Source organism: Nerophis lumbriciformis, linkage group LG25, assembly GCF_033978685.3.
Source record: "Nerophis lumbriciformis linkage group LG25, RoL_Nlum_v2.1, whole genome shotgun sequence".
Lineage (NCBI taxonomy): Eukaryota > Metazoa > Chordata > Actinopteri > Syngnathiformes > Syngnathidae > Nerophis > Nerophis lumbriciformis.
Window position 1 is genome coordinate 33,592,347 of NC_084572.2, and position 19,456 is coordinate 33,611,802.

General features: G+C 34.3%; 3 protein-coding genes across 4 annotated transcripts in view; 2 read left to right on the forward strand and 1 right to left on the reverse strand.

The window, feature by feature from the left end:
- The window catches only part of LOC133622045 (arf-GAP with dual PH domain-containing protein 1), a 31,358-nt gene extending 27,820 nt beyond the window's left edge, over positions 1-3,538 (forward strand). The window contains exons 12-13 of one of the 2 annotated variants that reach the window (XM_061984585.1): positions 1,016-1,244; positions 2,889-3,537. In XM_061984585.1, coding sequence (XP_061840569.1) covers positions 1,016-1,244; positions 2,889-2,917 — 258 coding nt within the window. In that variant the 3' untranslated portion in view covers positions 2,918-3,537. Of the gene's footprint in view, positions 1-1,015; positions 1,245-2,888 lie in introns of both variants that reach the window. The other variant, XM_061984584.1, reaches the window with a different exon arrangement.
- A 1,688-nt stretch (positions 3,539-5,226) lies between these two features.
- On the forward strand, positions 5,227-7,530 carry uts2r4 (urotensin-2 receptor 4). The gene is made up of 4 exons (XM_061984462.2): positions 5,227-6,120; positions 6,270-6,504; positions 6,552-6,785; positions 7,493-7,530. Exons 1-4 carry the CDS (start codon positions 5,227-5,229, stop codon positions 7,528-7,530), a joined length of 1,401 nt encoding a protein of 466 aa, XP_061840446.1.
- Positions 7,531-12,895: 5,365 nt separating this feature from the next.
- The window catches only part of lgals2b (lectin, galactoside-binding, soluble, 2b), a 10,971-nt gene continuing 4,410 nt past the window's right edge, over positions 12,896-19,456 (reverse strand). Inside the window, exons 2-4 of the mRNA XM_061984243.1 lie at positions 17,824-17,897; positions 14,951-15,110; positions 12,896-13,090 (exon numbers count right to left, since the gene is read on the reverse strand). Of these exons, the coding sequence (XP_061840227.1) occupies positions 12,944-13,090; positions 14,951-15,110; positions 17,824-17,897 (381 nt within the window). The 3' untranslated portion in view covers positions 12,896-12,943. The remainder of the gene's footprint in view (positions 13,091-14,950; positions 15,111-17,823; positions 17,898-19,456) is intronic.

Consider the following 19,456-nt stretch of genomic DNA (forward strand, 5'->3'; position numbering starts at 1 on the left):
TTTCTTTACCTGTTTTTGGTTTTATTTGTTTATATTTTATTATCTTATTAATTTGATATGACTTTTTTTTATCATCGTGTTTCTCTTTAATTCAATAATATTTTTTTTATTTTGTTTATCTTAAATTTTTAACACATTTTTATTCATTATTGTTAATTTATTTAATTTTAATGTTTATTTTGTGTATTTATTTGATTGTTCATTTTATAAATCTTATTTTTTATTGAAGTTTTATTTGTTTCTCCCATTCATTTTCACTTTTTTACAAAATTTTTTCACCACTTTTTTCCCCCCATTTTGTGTTATGGTTTATTTTATTTATTTTATAGTTTTTTTAATTTTTAATTTTTTTTAATTATTATTTTTAATCTAATTAATTTTCTTTTTTTAATATCTTTCTTCAGCATTGTTTTTTAATTGTATTTCATTTTGTTTTATAATTTATTTAATTTATTTATTGTATTGTTTATTTTATTTCTCTATTTTTAATTTGTATTCATTTATGTTATTAATTTGTATTTTTTACACATGCATGTATGTATTTATTTATTTTATTCTACTTTTTATTTATTTTACTTCTCTTTTATTCATTTATTTTGCTTTTATTTGTGTATCTTTTTTTTTTTTTTTTTTTGACATTTTTTTACATATTTATTGCTTTTACTTTTTTTAATCTAATTTCATTCTATTTTGTTTTATGCTTTACTTTTTAAATTCTATTGTAATTTGTTCTATCTTTTAACCAACAGTAAGTGGTACAATTAACACCTGTTGAATTAATGACCAGGGTTTCTAATTAGCGCCAGGTCAAAAGACATTGGCATTAACATTTGTGGCTGTAGGCAACCCCCTGATGTATTAAAGCCAGCAGTATCCGCATTTGAAGTATGATGAGTGGTCGGTACTGATGCTAAGTCAGCAGTTATATTTACACATACAAATGTTACATATTTAGCTCACACAGACGATAAAGATGGCGTCCAGGCACAGTCATGCTAACCGTGTCTCCGCACAGGACGCCTTCGCCAAAGGCGAGGTGTTCCTGGGCAGCAAGGACAACTACAGCGCGGCGGCCGGCCTTCCCGCCGGCACTTACTGCAACGGCGCCTGGCAGCACGGCATCACCATGGAGACGCCCGAGCGCTGCTTCCTGTTCACGTGCGAGACGGAGGCGGAGCAGCAGGACTGGCTCAAGCACTTCAACGACGTCATCAGCGCCCAGATGTCCCCCCAGGAGTACACCAGTAAGACCCGCCGCCATCTTTGCACACGTTCACCTTCCTCAACATCAACATTTAGCATTAAAATGGCCAGGCTATGAAGTGCAGTTCCACTCCCGTCCAGTGGGGGCAGTAATGAGCATTACAAGGGGTATACCTTCCTAAGTAAAATTAGACCCTGGGAACTGAAATTTCCCCAAAGTAAGATGACTTATTTAGAAATGGAATATTTTCATAACTAGAGCATAAAAAACATGATTACGACCCTGTGAGTCACCTTTTTTGCTATTTAGGGTAATGCACTCTACAAACGGCTGTATATTTTACAGTAAAAAGCCGGAATTTTACCGTTAAAAAAAAGTGTGACCGATTTTCCATTTACGGTAATTTCGGTGTAAAAACCAACGTGAATTTTAGGTTAGAATTAATTTCATAATTTTGCTCTGCTACTAAAGCTAAGTACATATTAGTGATATTAAGAAATATTTGTGATAAAATGTAAAAACCTTAATGAAGCTAGCAGGCAGACAAAGGCTAAAATAAATGATGAATAAGTAATAATCGTTTTAGTAACATACCTTTTTTTCTTTGACAGTTTTTTTTTACATATTTTAAAAAAATATATTCATATACAGTGTGTATATATATATATATATATATATACATACGTACATACATTTTTATTTATATATATATATATATATGTATATATATATATGTTTATATGTGTATGTATATATATGTGTGTGTGTTTGTATAAAAAAGGGGATGTGTGTGTATATATATATATATATGTATATGTCTGTATACATGTGTGTGTGTGTGTGTATATATACATACATATATATGTATATATATATATATATATATATATATGTCTTTATACATGTGTGTATACATATATATATATATATATATATGTGTGTGTGTATGTGTATATATAATACATCTAATATATATATATATATAAATACAAAACAAATAAAATAATACATTTAAAAAAAATACGTATGTATAATAATTAAATTTAAAAAAAAAAATATATATATATATATATATATATATATATAAATGTTTTTTGTGTCATAATTAAAATTAAAATAAATAAATAAATATTTATGTATTTATTTATTTATTTATTTTAATTATATATATATATATATATACAACTATTATATATATTTTATTTTTTTTAAACTTTTTTTTTAAACTATTTTATTTATATATAAATATTATCATTTCTATTAGTATTATTATATAATTACATTGTATTTATGCATACATATACATTAAATATGTATGTATGTATGTACAGTATATATATATATATATATATATATATATATATATATATGAATAGTTACAAAACAAATAAAATAAAAATAAATTAAAAATATATATATATGTGTATATATATATATATTATATATACACTCTCCCTTTTGGGGTCGTACATATATATAATAAAAACCATATATACATTTTTTTATGAAACATTTAGGTCTTTAGTATTTAGTTTCAATGTATGTGATGTGAATATAGTATATATATATATATATATATATATATATATATATATATATATATATATATATATATATAATGATATTGCTGTGATGTTGTGCACATGACAATAAAAGTTGTATTGTGTGTGTGTGTGTGTGCCAGTGGAGGCCATGTTCAAACACAGACATTGAGACCACCAGGAGCCCCTCTGCCTCTTCTGTCCCTAAACTGACATCAGCGTCCACAAAGGAGGACTTTAAGGTACGAGTCCAGACTCCAGATACCTTTTTAAGTCACATGATTCACCCAAGACCTCTCCGGTTATTTTATTTCAAAATGTAACACAAACATCAACATTTTTTTATTCCACCGTGTCCTTTAACGTGGACCTTTTTTATGAGGTCAGAGGTCGTGTTTGTCATGACTGAAGAGTAGGACTTTCAACTGTCCAACAGCGCTCCCGTGTGGCTACTTTTAGTGCACTCTATAACTTTTTTTTTACTCTACATTTCACCTTTCTGTATTTGTATGGTGCCATTTTCACACTTTTTGACGTGTTCCTCCTACCTTTTCTTTGTCTCACCCCCACAATCATAATAAACTAGTTTGATGTCTTTCTGACTCTTCCAAATATGTCCAGATGAAGTGGAGCTTTGACAGAACAAAACAAAACATATATTTCTTCATTTGATTCATTTTACATGCTTTATATATTTACATTTATTTTATAAATACTCATACAATTATACGTGGAATACTAGTTTAATCTCTAAATCTTGTGATGTTTTTATCCAATGTTTCTCTCTTTTATTTGTTTTTATTTTTTTAAATGCAGCACTTTGGGATTTGATGCCAAATAAAAAGTGCATTATTAATTAAAGTGTTTTTTTTAAATTATATAAATAATATTGCAATAAATGATGTTTAAAATAGTTAAAATGATTACCTTAGGTGATTTGTGTACTATGAATATTTAATGCATACTTTACATATAATATGTGAATATTGTGCACACTATAAGTGTATGTTTAATAGGTAGATAACGTGTATATTATATAATGTGTGTACTATGAATATTTCGTGCATACTTTACATATAATAGTGTACACAATATTCACCTGTGTGTCTATGTTGTATACGTAGATAAAGTGTATATTATGTGATGTGTGTGTATTATGAATATTAATGCATACTTTACATATTAAATGTGAATATTATGTACACTGAGTGTGTTTAATAGGTAGATAAGGTGTATATTATACAATGTGTGTACTATGAATATTTAATGCATACTTTACATATAATATTTGATATTGTGTACACTATGTGTGTATATTGTATACATATATATATAGTGTATATTATATAATGTGTGTACTATGAATATTTAATGCATACTTTACATATAATAGTGTACACAATATTCACCTATGTGTGTCTGTTGTATATGTTGATAAAGTGTATATTATATAATGTGTGTACTATGAATATTTAATGCATACTTTACATATAATAGTGTACACAATATTCACCTATGTGTGTCTGTTGTATATGTTGATAAAGTGTATATTATATAATGTGTGTATTATGAATATTTAATGCATACTTTACATATAATATGTACATATTATGTACACTATGAGTGTATGTTTAATAGGTAGATAAAGTGTATATTATATAATGAGTGTACTATGAATATTTAATGCATACTTTACATATGTGTGAATATTATTTATATATTTTTTAATATTTATTTACATATAATATGAATATATGTTTAAAAGGTAGATAAAGTGTATATTACCTAATGTGTGTACTATGAATATTTAATGCATACTTTGCATATAATATGTGCATATTATGTACTTTATGAGTGTATGTTTAATAGGTAGATAATGTGTATATTATATAATGTTTGTACTATGAATATTTAATGCATACTTTACATATAATATGTGAATATTATTTATATATTTATATTTTATTTAATATTTATTTACAAATAATATGTATATATGTTTAATAGGTAGATAAAGTGTATATTACATAATGTGTGTACTATGAATATTTAATGCGTATTTGCAAGGAGGACCAAGTCCTCCAAAGTCACTCCTGGGTGTCCCAAACGTCACCTGGGTGTGGACTTTGTTCTTTGGTGGGTTCTGCTTTGGCACCCTGCTGAGGAAAGACGGTGGCGGGAAAGAAGGGGGCGGGGCCAAAGCGTGGGGATTGCTGCTGGGCTGTGGAAGGGGGGGGGGAGGATCCGTGATGGAGGCGTCAGTCGGCGGTCCTCTCGGGACATGTTGGTCCCGGAGGTCTGTGGCGGGTCTGGACTAGTCGGTCTCACATCAAGAATTATTTTTCTTCTTCTTCTTCGGAGCGCCGTTGACCTTCCGCCTTTGGCCCCGCCATGAATGTCAGCAACGCCTCCGTGGTCGGGGGGTCGTCAGGGAGCGGCGGCCTGTGGGTGACGTCCCTGCTGGGCGCCGCCCTGCTGGTCATGTGGCTGCTGGGCGTGGCGGGCAACGCGTACACGCTGGTGGTCACGCGGTCGGCGGCGCTGCGCCGCACCGGCTCGGTGTACGTGTACGTGGCCAACCTGGCGCTGGCCGACCTGCTCTACCTCTCCACCATCCCCTTCGTGGTCTGCACCTACTTCGCCCACGACTGGCTCTTCGGCGAGGCGGGCTGCCGGGTCCTGCTGAGCCTGGACCTCCTTACCATGCACGCCAGCGTCTTCATCCTGGTGGCCATGAGCCTGGAGCGCTACCGCGCCGTGGCCCGGCCCTTCGGCGCCCGCAACTCCACGCCACGCCGACGCAAGCTGGCGGCCGCCGCCATCTGGGCCACCGCCTTCGCACTCACGCTCCCCATGATGGTGATGATCCGACTCCGCGAGGGCAAGCCGTCGCCGGCCGGAGTCGTCAAGCGCATGTGCTTCCCCACCTGGACCTTGGAGGCCTTCAAAGCCTACGTCACCGCCCTCTTCCTGACCAGCGTCCTCATCCCCGGGCTGGTCATCGGCGGACTCTACGCCGGCCTCGCCAGGCGCTACTGGGCGGCGCAGGCCCGACTGGCGGGCAGCGCCGGCTCGGCCAGGAGGCGAGGACTCAAGCAGCGGGTGGTGGTCATGATCTTCAGCATCGTGGTGGCCTACTGGGCCTGTTTCCTGCCTTTCTGGGCCTGGCAGCTGGCCCAGCTCTTCTCGGCGGAGTCCCTCAAGGCTCTGTCCTCGTCCACCCACAACTACGTCAACTTCTTTGTCACCTGCCTCACGTACGGCAACAGCTGCGTCAACCCTTTCCTCTACACACTCCTCACCCGCAACTACAAGGACTACCTGGCCCAGAAGGGCCAGTCGACCACTTCGAGCAGGATAGAACCCCTTTCCCCTGTAGCTCCGCCCCCAAGGACTCGTAGTCCAGGTGGAAGTCTCGACTAGGGATGGATACCGAATCCGGTACTTTTACAGGCAGCGACTAAATTCTGTCTGTACTATCGGTGGCCTACTGGACCTGTTTCCTGCCTTTCTGGGCCCGGCAGCTGGCCCAGCTCTTCTCGGCGGAGTCCCTCAAGGCTCTGTCCTCGTCCACCCACAACTACGTCAACTTCTTGGTCACCTGCCTCACGTACGGCAACAGCTATGTCAACCCGTTCCTCTACATGCTCCTCACCAGGAACTACAAGGACTACCTGGCCCAGAAGGGCCAGTCGACCGCTTCGAGCCGGACAGAACCCCTTTCCCCTGGAATACCTCCCCCGAGGACTCGTAGTCCAGGTGGAAGTCTCGATTAGGGATGGGTACCGAACCTGGTACTTTTACAGGCAGCGACAGAATTCTGTCCGTACTATCGGTGGCCTACTGGACCTGTTTCCTGCCTTTCTGGGCCTGGCAGCTGGCCCAGCTCTTCTCGGCGGAGTCCCTCAAGGCTCTGTCTTCGTCCACCCACAACTACGTCAACTTCTTGGTCACCTGCCTCACGTACGACAACAGCTACGTCAACCCTTTCCTCTACACGCTCCTCACCCGCAACTACAAGGACTACCTGGCCCAGAAGGGTCAGTCGACCGCTTCGAGCAGGACAGAACCCCTTTCCCCTGTAGCCCCACCCCTTAGGACTCGTAGTCCAGGTGGAAGTCTCGACTAGGGATGGGTACCGAATCTGGTACTTTTACAGGCAGCAACCGAATTCTGTCCGTACTATCGGGTACCGACTCGCGTAAAACCAAGCGGTGCCCTATTTGTCGCCCGTGACGTCACGCCGCTAACGTAAGCAACTCGGACAAACACCCTCGAACGTAACGTTGCAGTTTTCAACACCGACAAAACGTTCAAACGTAAAGTAAGGCTCTACTCTTCCAAAATGCACTAGCTTGATGTTAATTCACATTGGCTTTGCCATAGACAGGCTACTATTAGCATTAGCGATTTTACATGGCAATTTCGACACCTCCAAATGTGGTGGTGAAAACTCCAACGAAGATGCACGTCACAATCAAACAGCTGGCGTGTAAAAGGCACAACATTTACAGTGCACACACTTTGTAGGGCGCAACATAACACATTCAGCTATTAGTGCTGTTGAGCACCGTACCCATCCTTGGTCTGGACTGATTATTGTTCATTTGCTTTCTATTTTTCTTAGTCTGTAGTCACACCTGGATGTGGACACGTTAATAAACATGTTAATAAACATGTTAGTAAACACGTTAATAAACACATCGTGAACACTTAATAAACTCTTGTTACACGCTCTTTCCTTCAGGAAGTGCAGGCTCACTTTTTGGCATGATCAAGCCATAACATGAACTCTCTATTTGGCAAGCATGTGGTCAGTATCTCCCTCTAATCTAAGCTTTAATAAAAATTATACAAAAATAATTAATAACCAGTTTATAACATTTTCATCAAAGTGACGATATGGCACCAGATTGTTAGCAACATTCTTTTTATATATATTCTTTTGGGGTGGGGAGGGGGTTGTGGATTTTGATTGTTTTATCGTTGGGCAGTACAACCATGTGATGGCAATGTTAAACTTTTTTTTTTTTTAAACATTAAATTACTGGCTGCTCAGTTTCTAGAATTTTACTGTAAAAGTAAAATAGCCCCTTTTTTAATTTAAAATAATAATGTGTATAAACCAATCATGGTAAAAAAAAATGTAATAATTAAAACATTTGAATTTTACTGTAAAAGTAAAATAGTCCTGTTTTTTTTTATTTAAAATAATTATGTGTAAAAAACAGTTATGTTAAAGAAATATATATCAGAATTTTACAGTAAAAGTAAAATAGTCCCGTTTTTTTATTTAAAATAATTAGGTATATAAAATTATTATGGTAAAAAAAAAAAAATCAGAATTTTACTGTAAAAGTGAAATAGTCTCGTTTTTTTTAATTTAAACTAATTATATGTAAAAAAAAAACAAAACAATTATGGTAAAATAAAAATATATTTAAAAAATCATCAGAATTTTACTGTAAAAGTAAAAAAATCATTTTTTTTGTTTAATTTAAAATGTAAAAACAAATTATGGTAAAAAAAAATTTTTTTAAAGGATTTTAATGTAAAAGTTTGTGTTTTTTTTACACAGAATTTAATACCATTGTTATTATTATGATGCCTTTTTTTGGCGATTAAGCCGCAATTTTTTTTTTAATCGTAAAACTTTGCTCGTTCTTGTTTTTACAGTTTAAAAAAAACTGTGAAATATATATAAATATTAAAAACATATATATATATATATATATATATATATATATATATATATATATATATATATATATATATATATATATATATATATATATAAATATACAGTATATATATGTATATATATATATATATATATGTGTGTATGTATGTATATATATATATATATATATATATATATATATATATATATATTTATATATATATATATATATATACATATATATATATATATATATATATATATATATATATATATAAACAAAATAGTGTTTTTTACGGTACAATTTTAATATTTTATTTTACTTTACTGAAAAATCTACTGACTTTTTTATTTATTTGCAATGTAAAAAATATTAATGTACAAAACTAAAATTCTGTAAAAATAAATAAAATATTGTATGGCTATATTTACATTAAAAATGTCATTTTGAATATTTTTTCAAATAGCAAAAAAGATGCGTGTGAACTTTCTAAGTTTTCCTTGGAGTTCCAGTTTAGCTTCTTGGGAATGTTCTTGCCGCCTTGCGACATTCCTCATCTGCTCGTACTTTGACGTCCTCCTGCTAATTGGCTCTGGTCATCACGTCGCACTCGTATTTCTCTTTAATACACTTAGAACTTAGAACAGGATTTTTTTGGGGGGAAAAAACTCCCATTGTTCCCAAATAATAATGCATTAAAAAATCAGTTAGCAACCTATTAAATGCTGTAATTATCTCATTTATAGTGTTCCAGTATTTTTGAAAATACTGCATACTTGGTGTTTTTCACACAATTAAAATATAGATTATTTTTTTTACAAAAAGAGCATGCACAACATTAAAAAGCTATTTTAAAAATCAATGAAAAAAATGATTCTAAGGTGTATAAGTGTAGAATTAGCAAAAAAAAGTTAGCATGCTATTTTAATGTTAGCATGCTAACAGTTAACATGTATCAAATGTTAAAATATATGACTCTAAGGTGTATACAGCTAAAAACAGCTGAAAAACCTCACATTAGCATTCTAACAGTACCGAAGTATGTTATTTTGAGGTGTATACCTATAAAATTAGCCAAAAATTATTACATTTTAACGTTAGCATGCTAGCAGTTAAAATGTGTTAAGTGCCAAAATGGATGACTCTGAGGTGTATATATGCAAAAATAGCTGAGAATTCTAACCTTATCCAAAATATATGATGCTGAGGTGTGTACCGAAAAATTGCTAAAAAAAAAAAAAGCTAACATGCTAACATTTGCATTCTAACCTTAAGCATGCATCAAGTATTTAAATATATGACTAAGTTGTATACCTGTAAAATTAGCTATAACCGCTAATGTGCTAACATTAGCATTCTAACCCTAAGCATGCGTCAAATACCCAAATATGACTTTGATGTGTATACCTGCAAAATTAGCTAAAAAAAAACTAGCATGCTCATGTAAACATTCTAATGTTAGCATGCTAGCAGCAAACATACTTTATTTAATTTGAAGTGCCAAAATGTATTACTCTGATGTGTATATATGCAAAAAATAGCTAAATAAGCTAAAATGCTAACATCATTTTAACAGTGAGCATGTTTCAAGTGCCAAATATATATGACTCTAAGGTGTATACTTAATACAAAATAATGCTAACGTGAGCCAAGATAGGTGTATACCTGCAAAAATTGCTAAAAAGCTAATATGTCAATAATAGCATTCTAGCAGTTAGCATGTGCTAAGTGCCAAAATGTATGACTCTGAGGTTTTTATGTGCAAAAAAGATGAGAATGCTGACAACATCCAAAATATACGACGCTGAGGGGTTTAGCGAAAAATATCTAAGATGCTAACATTAAAATTTTGACAGTAAACATGCGTAGGGTTCCAAAATATATGACTCTGGAATGTATACCTGCAAAAATATCTAAACAAGCTAACATGCTAACATCATTTTAACAGTGAGCATGTTTCAAGTGCCAAATATATATGACTCTAAGGTGTATACTTGAAAAATAGCTAAGAATGCTAACGTCAGCCAAAATATAGGACTCTGAGGTGTATACCTGCAAAAATAGCTCACAAGCTAATATGTCAACAATAGCATTCTAGCAGTTAGCTAGCATGTGCTAAGTGCCAAAGTGTACGACTCTGAGGTTTTTATATGCAAAAAAAAAGATGAGAATGCTAACATCCAAAATTTTCGACGCTGAGGTGTACACCGAAAAATAGCTAACATGCTAACATTAACATTTTGACAGTAAACATGCGTAAATTACCAAAATATATGACTCTGGGATGTATACCTGCAAAAAAATAGCTGAACAAGCTAACATGCTAACATCATTTTAACAGTGAGCATGTTTCAAGTGCAAAAAATATATGACTAAGGTGTATACTTGAAAAATAGCTAAGAATGCTAACGTCAGCCAAAATATAGGACTCTGCGGTGTACACCGAAAAATAGCTAACATGCTAACATTAACATTTTGACAGTAAACATGCGTAAATTACCAAAATATATGACTATGTGATGTATGCCTGCAAAAATTATCTTAACATGCTAACATCGTTTTAATAGTGAGCATGTTTCAAGTGCCAAATATATATGACTCTAAGGTGTATACTTGAAAAATAGCTAAGAATGCTAACGTCAGCCAAAATATAGGACTCTGAGGTGTATACCTGCAAAAATAGCTCACAAGCTAATATGTCAACAATAGCATTCTAGCAGTTAGCTAGCATGTGCTAAGTGCCAAAGTGTACGACTCTTGAGGTTTTTATATGCAAAAAAAAAAGATGAGAATGCTAACATCCAAAATTTTTGACGCTGAAGTGTACACCGAAAAATAGCTAACATGCTAACATTAACATTTTGACAGTAAACATGCGTATATTACCAAAATATATGACTCTGGGATGTATACCTGCAAAAAAAATAGCTAAACAAGCTAACATACTAACATCATTTTAACAGTGAGCATGTTTCAAGTGCAAAAAATATATATGACTCTAAGGTGTATACTTGAAAAATAGCTAAGAATGCTAACGTCAGCCAAAATATAGGACTCTGCGGTGTACACCGAAAAATAGCTAACATGTTAACATGTTAACATGCAAAAAAAATAGCTAAACAAGCTAACATGCTAACATCATTTTAACAGTGAGCATGTTTCAAGTGCAACAAATATATATGACTCTAAGGTGTATACTTTAAAAATAGCTAAGAATGCTAACGTCAGACAAAATATAGGTGTATACATGCAAAAATAGCTAAAAAGCTAATATGTCAACAATAGCATTCTAGCAGTTAGCATGTGCTAAGTGCCAAAATGTATGACTCTGAGGTTTTTATATGCAAAAAAAAAGATGAGAATGCTAACATCCAAAATTTTCGACGCTGAAGTGTACACCGAAAAATAGCTAACATGCTAACATTAACATTTTGACAGTAAACATGCGTATATTACCAAAATATATGACTCTGGGATGTATACCTGCAAAAAGAATAGCTAAACAAGCTAACATGCTAACATCATTTTAATAGTGAGCATGTTTCAAGTGCAAAAAATATATATGACTCTAAGGTGTATACTTGAAAAATAGCTAAGAATGCTAACGTGACCCAAAATATAGGACTCTGAGGTGTACACCGAAAAATAGCTAACACACTAACATTAACATTTTGACAGTATACATGCGTAAATTACCAAAATACATGACTCTGGGATGTATACCTGCAAAAAAATAGCTAAACAAGCTAACATGCTAACATCATTTTAATAGTGAGCATGTTTCAAGTGCAACAAATATATATGACTCTAAGGTGTATACTTTAAAAATAGCTAAGAATGCTAACGTGAGCCAAAATATAGGTGTATACATGCAAAAATAGCTAAAAAGCTAATATGTCAACAATAGCATTCTAGCAGTTAGCTAGCATGTGCTAAGTGCCAAAGTGTACGACTCTGAGGTTTTTATATGCAAAAAAAAGATGAGAATGCTAACATCCAAAATTTTCGACGCTGAGGTGTACACCGAAAAATAGCTAACATGCTAACATTAACATTTTGACAGTAAACATGCGTAAATTACCAAAATATATGACTCTGGGATGTATACCTGCAAAAAAAAAATAGCTAAACAAGCTAACATGCTAACATCATTTTAACAGTGAGCATGTTTCAAGTGCAAAAAATATATATGACTAAGGTGTATACTTGAAAAATAGCTAAGAATGCTAACGTCAGCCAAAATATAGGACTCTGCGGTGTACACCGAAAAATAGCTAACATGCTAACATTAACATTTTGACAGTAAACATGCGTAAATTACCAAAATATATGACTCTGGGATGTATACCTGCAAAAAAAAATAGCTAAACAAGCTAACATGCTAACATCATTTTAATAGTGAGCATGTTTCATAGTTAAGCAATAAAAACAACTAGAGGACATATCGCTGTCGTTTATTAGCAAGGCAGTAGACTGAGATGCGGTCTGGCTCCCTCTGCTGGCCGCGACTCAAGTGGCTACTTGATCTTGAGGCCCACGATCCTGGCGTCGCCGCTGACGTCGAAGTATTTGTACTTGACGTCTCCCAGGCGGTTGGGGAAGCTCATCGTGTTGCCATCGGGCAGCTTGATGTTGAACTCCGCCTGGTTGAAGTTGATGTAGAACTGGTGGAGGAGAGAAAAGGTCTGGAAGCTTCTTTTAAATGTCCTCACTGGGGATTTGATCGTAGTAACATAACACTCTTTGGAGGGAAAAATAAGAATCTATGGTTTGTTTGTGTTTTTTAAACCAGTACTTTTTTTTTTTCTGTAGATTTTATCGTTACAAAAAAAACCTGGCAGCTCAGTTGGTAGAATTGTGCCGTAAAGTTATGTTTTTACATAAAATTACTGTACACATTTATATATTTTTACAAAGAAATGTTGCCCTTTTTTTAACTATAAAATGCTGACTTGTATTATTTTTTATTTACAATGTAAAAAAAAAATCTAAATATTTTTTTATAATTTAAATATATGATATATTTGCATTATAAATGTATTTTTGTACAAAACAACTGGCAGCTTAGTTGGCAGAATTGTGCCGTAAAAGTTATGTTTTTACATAAAATTACTGTACACATTTATATATTTTTACAGTAAAATATTGCCCTTTTTTTTTTTTACTATAAAATGTTGACTTGTATTATTTTTTATTTACAATGTAAAAAAAAATATCTAAAATTTTTTTTATGATTTAAATATATGATATATTTGCATTATAAATGTATTTTTGTACAAAAAAACTGGCAACTTAGTTGGCAGAATTGTGCCGTAAAAGTTATGTTTTTACTAAAATTACTGTACACATTTATATATTTTTACAAAAAAAATGTTGCCCTTTTTTTAACTATAAAATGCTGACTTGTATTATTTTTGATTTACAATGTAAAAAAAAATATCTAAATATTTTTTTAATAATTTAAATATATGATATATTTGCATTATAAATATATTTTTGTACAAAAAAAACTGGCAGCTCAGTTGGCAGAATTGTGCCGTAAAAGTTATGTTTTTACATAAAATTACTGTACACATTTATATATTTTTACAAAAAAATGTTGCCCTTTTTTTAACTATAAAATGCTGACTTGTATTATTTTTTATTTACAATGTAAAAAAAAATATCTAAATATTTCTTTATAATTTAAATATATGATATATTTGCATTATAAATGTATTTTTGTACAAAAAAACTGGCAGCTCAGTTGGCAGAATTGTGCCGTAAAAATTATGTTTTTACATAAAATTACTGTACACATTTATATATTTTTACAGTAAAATATTGCCCTTTTTTTTAACTATAAAATGCTGACTTGTATTATTTTTTATTTACAATGTAATAAAAAATATCTAAATATTTTTTTGATAATTTAAATATATGATATATTTGCATTATAAATGTATTTTTGTACAAAAAAACTGGAAGCTCAGTTGGCAGAATTGTGCCGTAAAAGTTATGTTTTTACATAAAATTACTGTACATATTTTTTTACAGTAAAATCTGGCCCTTTTTTTACTATAAAATGCTGACTTGTATTATTTTTTATTTACAATCTAATTTTTTTTTTTTTATTAAAATATATATTTGCATTAGAAATGTATTTTTGTACAAAAAACTGGCAGCTCAGTTGCAAGAATATTTGGTTTTTACACAAAATTACAGTAAATGGAACAATTGTCATTTTATATTTTACAGTGAAACAATTGTGCTGTCAGTTTTTTTTTTTTTTTACTGCAAAACACTATTATTTTTTATTTACAATGGGAAAAAGATATGTTTAAAAAAAACTCAAATTTTTTTTTTTTTTTAATTAAAGTGTAGATTTATTTTTTAAGTTGCCTGAATTTTACAGTAAAATTTACGATGCTTTTTACACAATTTATTTTTGTATTTTTACTGTAAAATACTGACTTGTAATATTTTTTATTTACAATGTAAAAAAAAAAAACCTACTAAAATCTGTCGCTTTAAGAAAGGCTCACCTTGCACTCCTCCCCTCGCGAGAAGCCAAAGTTGGAGTCTTGGTGCTCGTCGCCCCAGCAACCGCCCGACAGAGAGTTGCACACGATCACGCCCGCGTCGAAGCGCGGGTTGAAGTGCAGCGCGATGTTGTCTGAGTCATGGCCGATGTTCAGGGCAAAGCTGGCGGTGACAGGATGAAGTGATGAAGCCATGAAATGATGACAGAAGTGATGATGAGATGAAGTGATGGAATGATGACAGAAAAGATGAAGAGATGGAATGATGACAGAAAAGATGAAGTGATGAAATGATGACAGAAGTGATAAAATGATAACAGAAGTGATGAAGAGATAAAATGATGACAGAAGTGATGACGAGATGGAGTGATGAAATGATGACAGAAGAGATGAAGTGATGAAATGATGACAGAAGTGATGAAGAGATGAAATGATGACAGAAGAGATGAAGTGATGAAATGATGACAGAAGTGATGAAGAGATGGAGTGATGAAATGATGACAGAAGAGATGAAGTGATGACAGAAGAGATGGAGTGATGAAATGTTGACAGAAGTGATGAAGAGATGGAGTGATGAAATGATGACAGAAGAGATGAAGTGATGAAATGATGACAGAAGTGATGAAGAGATGGAGTGATGAAATGATGACAGAAGAGATGAAGTGATGAAATGATGACAGAAGAGATGAAATGATGACAGAAGTGATGAAGAGATGGAGTGATGAAATGATGACAGAAGAGATGAAGTGATGAAATGATGACAGAAGTGATGAAGAGATGGAGTGATAAAATACTGACAGAAGAGATGAAATGATGACAGTAGTGATGAAGAGATGGAGGGATGAAATGTTGACAGAAGTGATGAAGAGATGAAATGATGACAGAAGTGATGAAATGATGACTGAAGTGATGAAATGATGACAGAAGAGATGAAGTGATGAAATGATGACAGAAGTGATGAAGAGATGGAGTGATGAAATGATGACAGAAGAGATGAAGTGATGAAATGATGACAGAAGTGATGAAGAGATGAAATGATGACAGAAGTGATGAAGAGATGGAGTGATGACAGAAGTGATGAAGAGATGGAGTGATGAAATGATGACTGAAGTGATGAAATGATGACAGAAGAGATGAAGTGATGAAATGATGACAGAAGTGATGAAGAGATGGAGTGATGAAATGATGACAGAAGAGATGAAGTGATGAAATGATGACAGAAGTGATGAAATGATGACAGAAGTGATGAAGAGATGGAGTGATGAAGAGATGAAATGATGACAGAAGTGATGAAGAGATGGAGTGATGAAATGATGACAGAAGAGATGAAGTGATGAAATGATGACAGAAGTGATGAAGAGATGAAATGATGACAGAAGTGATGAAGAGATGAAATGATGACAGAAGTGATGAAGAGATGGAGTGATGACAGAAGTGATGAAGAGATGGAGTGATGAAATGATGACAGAAGAGATGAAGTGATGAAATGATGACAGAAGTGATGAAGAGATGAAATGATGACAGAAGTGATGAAGAGATGGAGTGATGACAGAAGTGATGAAGAGATGGAGTGATGAAATGATGACTGAAGTGATGAAATGATGACTGAAGAGATGAAGTGATGAAATGATGACAGAAGTGATGAAGAGATGGAGTGATGAAATGATGACAGAAGAGATGAAGTGATGAAATGATGACAGAAGTGATGAAATGATGACAGAAGTGATGAAGAGATGGAGTGATGAAGAGATGAAATGATGACAGAAGTGATGAAGAGATGGAGTGATGAAATGATGACAGAAGAGATGAAGTGATGAAATGATGACAGAAGTGATGAAGAGATGAAATGATGACAGAAGTGATGAAGAGATGAAATGATGACAGAAGTGATGAAGAGATGGAGTGATGACAGAAGTGATGAAGAGATGGAGTGATGAAATGATGACTGAAGTGATGAAATGATGACAGAAGAGATGAAGTGATGAAATGATGACAGAAGTGATGAAGAGATGGAGTGATGAAATGATGACAGAAGAGATGAAGTGATGAAATGATGACAGAAGTGATGAAATGATGACAGAAGTGATGAAGAGATGGAGTGATGAAGAGATGAAATGATGACAGAAGTGATGAAGAGATGGAGTGATGAAATGATGACAGAAGAGATGAAGTGATGAAATGATGACAGAAGTGATGAAGAGATGAAATGATGACAGAAGTGATGAAGAGATGGAGTGATGAAATGATGACAGAAGAGATGAAGTGATGAAATGATGACAGAAGTGATGCAGAGATGAAATGATGACAGAAGTGATGAAGAGATGGAGTGATGAAATGATGACAGAAGAGATGGAGTGATGAAATGATGACAGAAGTGATGAAATGATGACAGAAGTGATGAAGAGATGAAATGATGACAGAAGAGATGGAGAGATGAAGTGATGAAGTGATGAAGAGATGGATTGATGAAATGATGACAAGAGATGAAGTGATGACAGAAGTGATGAAGAGATGGAGTGATGAAATGATGACAGAAGAGATGGAGTGATGAAATGATGACAGAAGTGATGAAATGATGACAGAAGTGATGAAGAGATGAAATGATGACAGAAGAGATGGAGAGATGAAGTGATGAAGTTATGAAGTGATGAAACGATGACAGGAGTGATGAAATTATGAAGCGATGGAATGATGAAAAGATGAAGTGATGAAATTAAGTGATGAAGAGATTAAATGAACTGATGAAGCGATGAAATGATGAAATGATGAAGCGATGAAATGATGACGAAATTAAATGATGAAGTGATGAAATGTAGATGTGATGGGGTGATGAAGCGATGAAGATGAATTTGGGATGAAAGATGGCGATGACTTACGAGCAGCAGTCGTCTTTGGGCTTCACTCTGACCTTGAACTCATGCCCCTCCTTGAAGGTCATGTCCTTGACTTTCTGCCAAGGGCAAAGAAAGACTGTCGGATGGATGCACCATTGACCTTTGTTGGATGCATGGATGGATGTTTGTTTGATGAATGCATGGATGGATGTTTGTTTGATGGATGCATGGATGGATGTTTGTTTGTTGGATGCATGGATGGATGTTTGTTTGATGGATGCATGGATGGATGTTTGTTTGATGAATGCATGGATGGATGTTTGTTTGATGGATGCATGGATGGATGTTTGTTTGATGGATGCATGGATGGATGTTTGTTTGATGGATGCATGGATGGATGTTTGTTTGATGAATGCATGGATGGATGTTTGTTTGATGGATGCATGGATGGATGTTTGTTTGATGAATGCATGGATGGATGTTTGTTTGATGAATGCATGGATGGATGTTTGTTTGATGAATGCATGGATGGATGTTTGTTTGATGGATGCATGGATGGATGTTTGTTTGATGGATGCATGGATGGATGTTTGTTTGATGAATGCATGGATGGATGTTTGTTTGATGGATGCATGGATGGATGTTTGTTTGATGAATGCATGGATGGATGTTTGTTTGATGAATGCATGGATGGATGTTTGTTTGATGAATGCATGGATGGATGTTTGTTTGATGGATGCATGGATGGATGTTTGTTTGATGGATGCATGGATGGATGTTTGTTTGATGAATGCATGGATGGATGTTTGTTTGATGAATGCATGGATGGATGTTTGTTTGATGAATGCATGGATGGATGTTTGTTTGATGGATGCATGGATGGATGTTTGTTTGATGGATGCATGGATGGATGTTTGTTTGATGAATGCATGGATGGATGTTTGTTTGATGGATGCATGGATGGATGTTTGTTTGATGGATGCATGGATGGATGTTTGTTTGATGAATGCATGGATGGATGTTTGTTTGATGAATGCATGGATGGATGTTTGTTTGATGAATGCATGGATGGATGTTTGTTTGATGAATGCATGGATGGATGTTTGTTTGATGGATGCATGGATGGATGTTTGTTTGATGAATGCATGGATGGATGTTTGTTTGATGAATGCATGGATGGATGTTTGTTTGATGGATGCATGGATGGATGTTTGTTTGATGGATGCATGGATGGATGTTTGTTTGATGGATGCATGGATGGATGTTTGTTTGATGGATGCATGGATGGATGTTTGTTTGATGGATGCATGGATGGATGTTTGTTTGATGGATGCATGGATGGATGTTTGTTTGATGGATGCATGGATGGATGTTTGTTTGATGAATGCATGGATGGATGTTTGTTTGATGAATGCATGGATGGATGTTTGTTTGATGGATGCATGGATGGATGTTTGTTTGATGGATGCATGGATGGATGTTTGTTTGATGGATGCATGGATGGATGTTTGTTTGATGGATGCATGGATGGATGTTTGTTTGATGGATGCATGGATGGATGTTTGTTTGATGAATGCATGGATGGATGTTTGTTTGATGAATGCATGGATGGATGTTTGTTTGATGAATGCATGGATGGATGTTTGTTTGATGGATGCATGGATGGATGTTTGTT

Excerpts from the sequence above, each read along its gene's own strand:
- uts2r4 (XM_061984462.2), top strand. The coding sequence starts at position 5,227 with ATGTGGCTGCTGGGCGTGGCGGGCAACGCGTACACGCTGGTGGTCACG. Across the intron at positions 6,121-6,269 it reads GGATAGAACCCCTTTCCCCT|CTGGCCCAGCTCTTCTCGGC; the intron begins GTAGCTCCGCCC and ends TGGGCCCGGCAG. Across the intron at positions 6,786-7,492 it reads GGACTACCTGGCCCAGAAGG|GAAGTGCAGGCTCACTTTTT; the intron begins GTCAGTCGACCG and ends TCTTTCCTTCAG.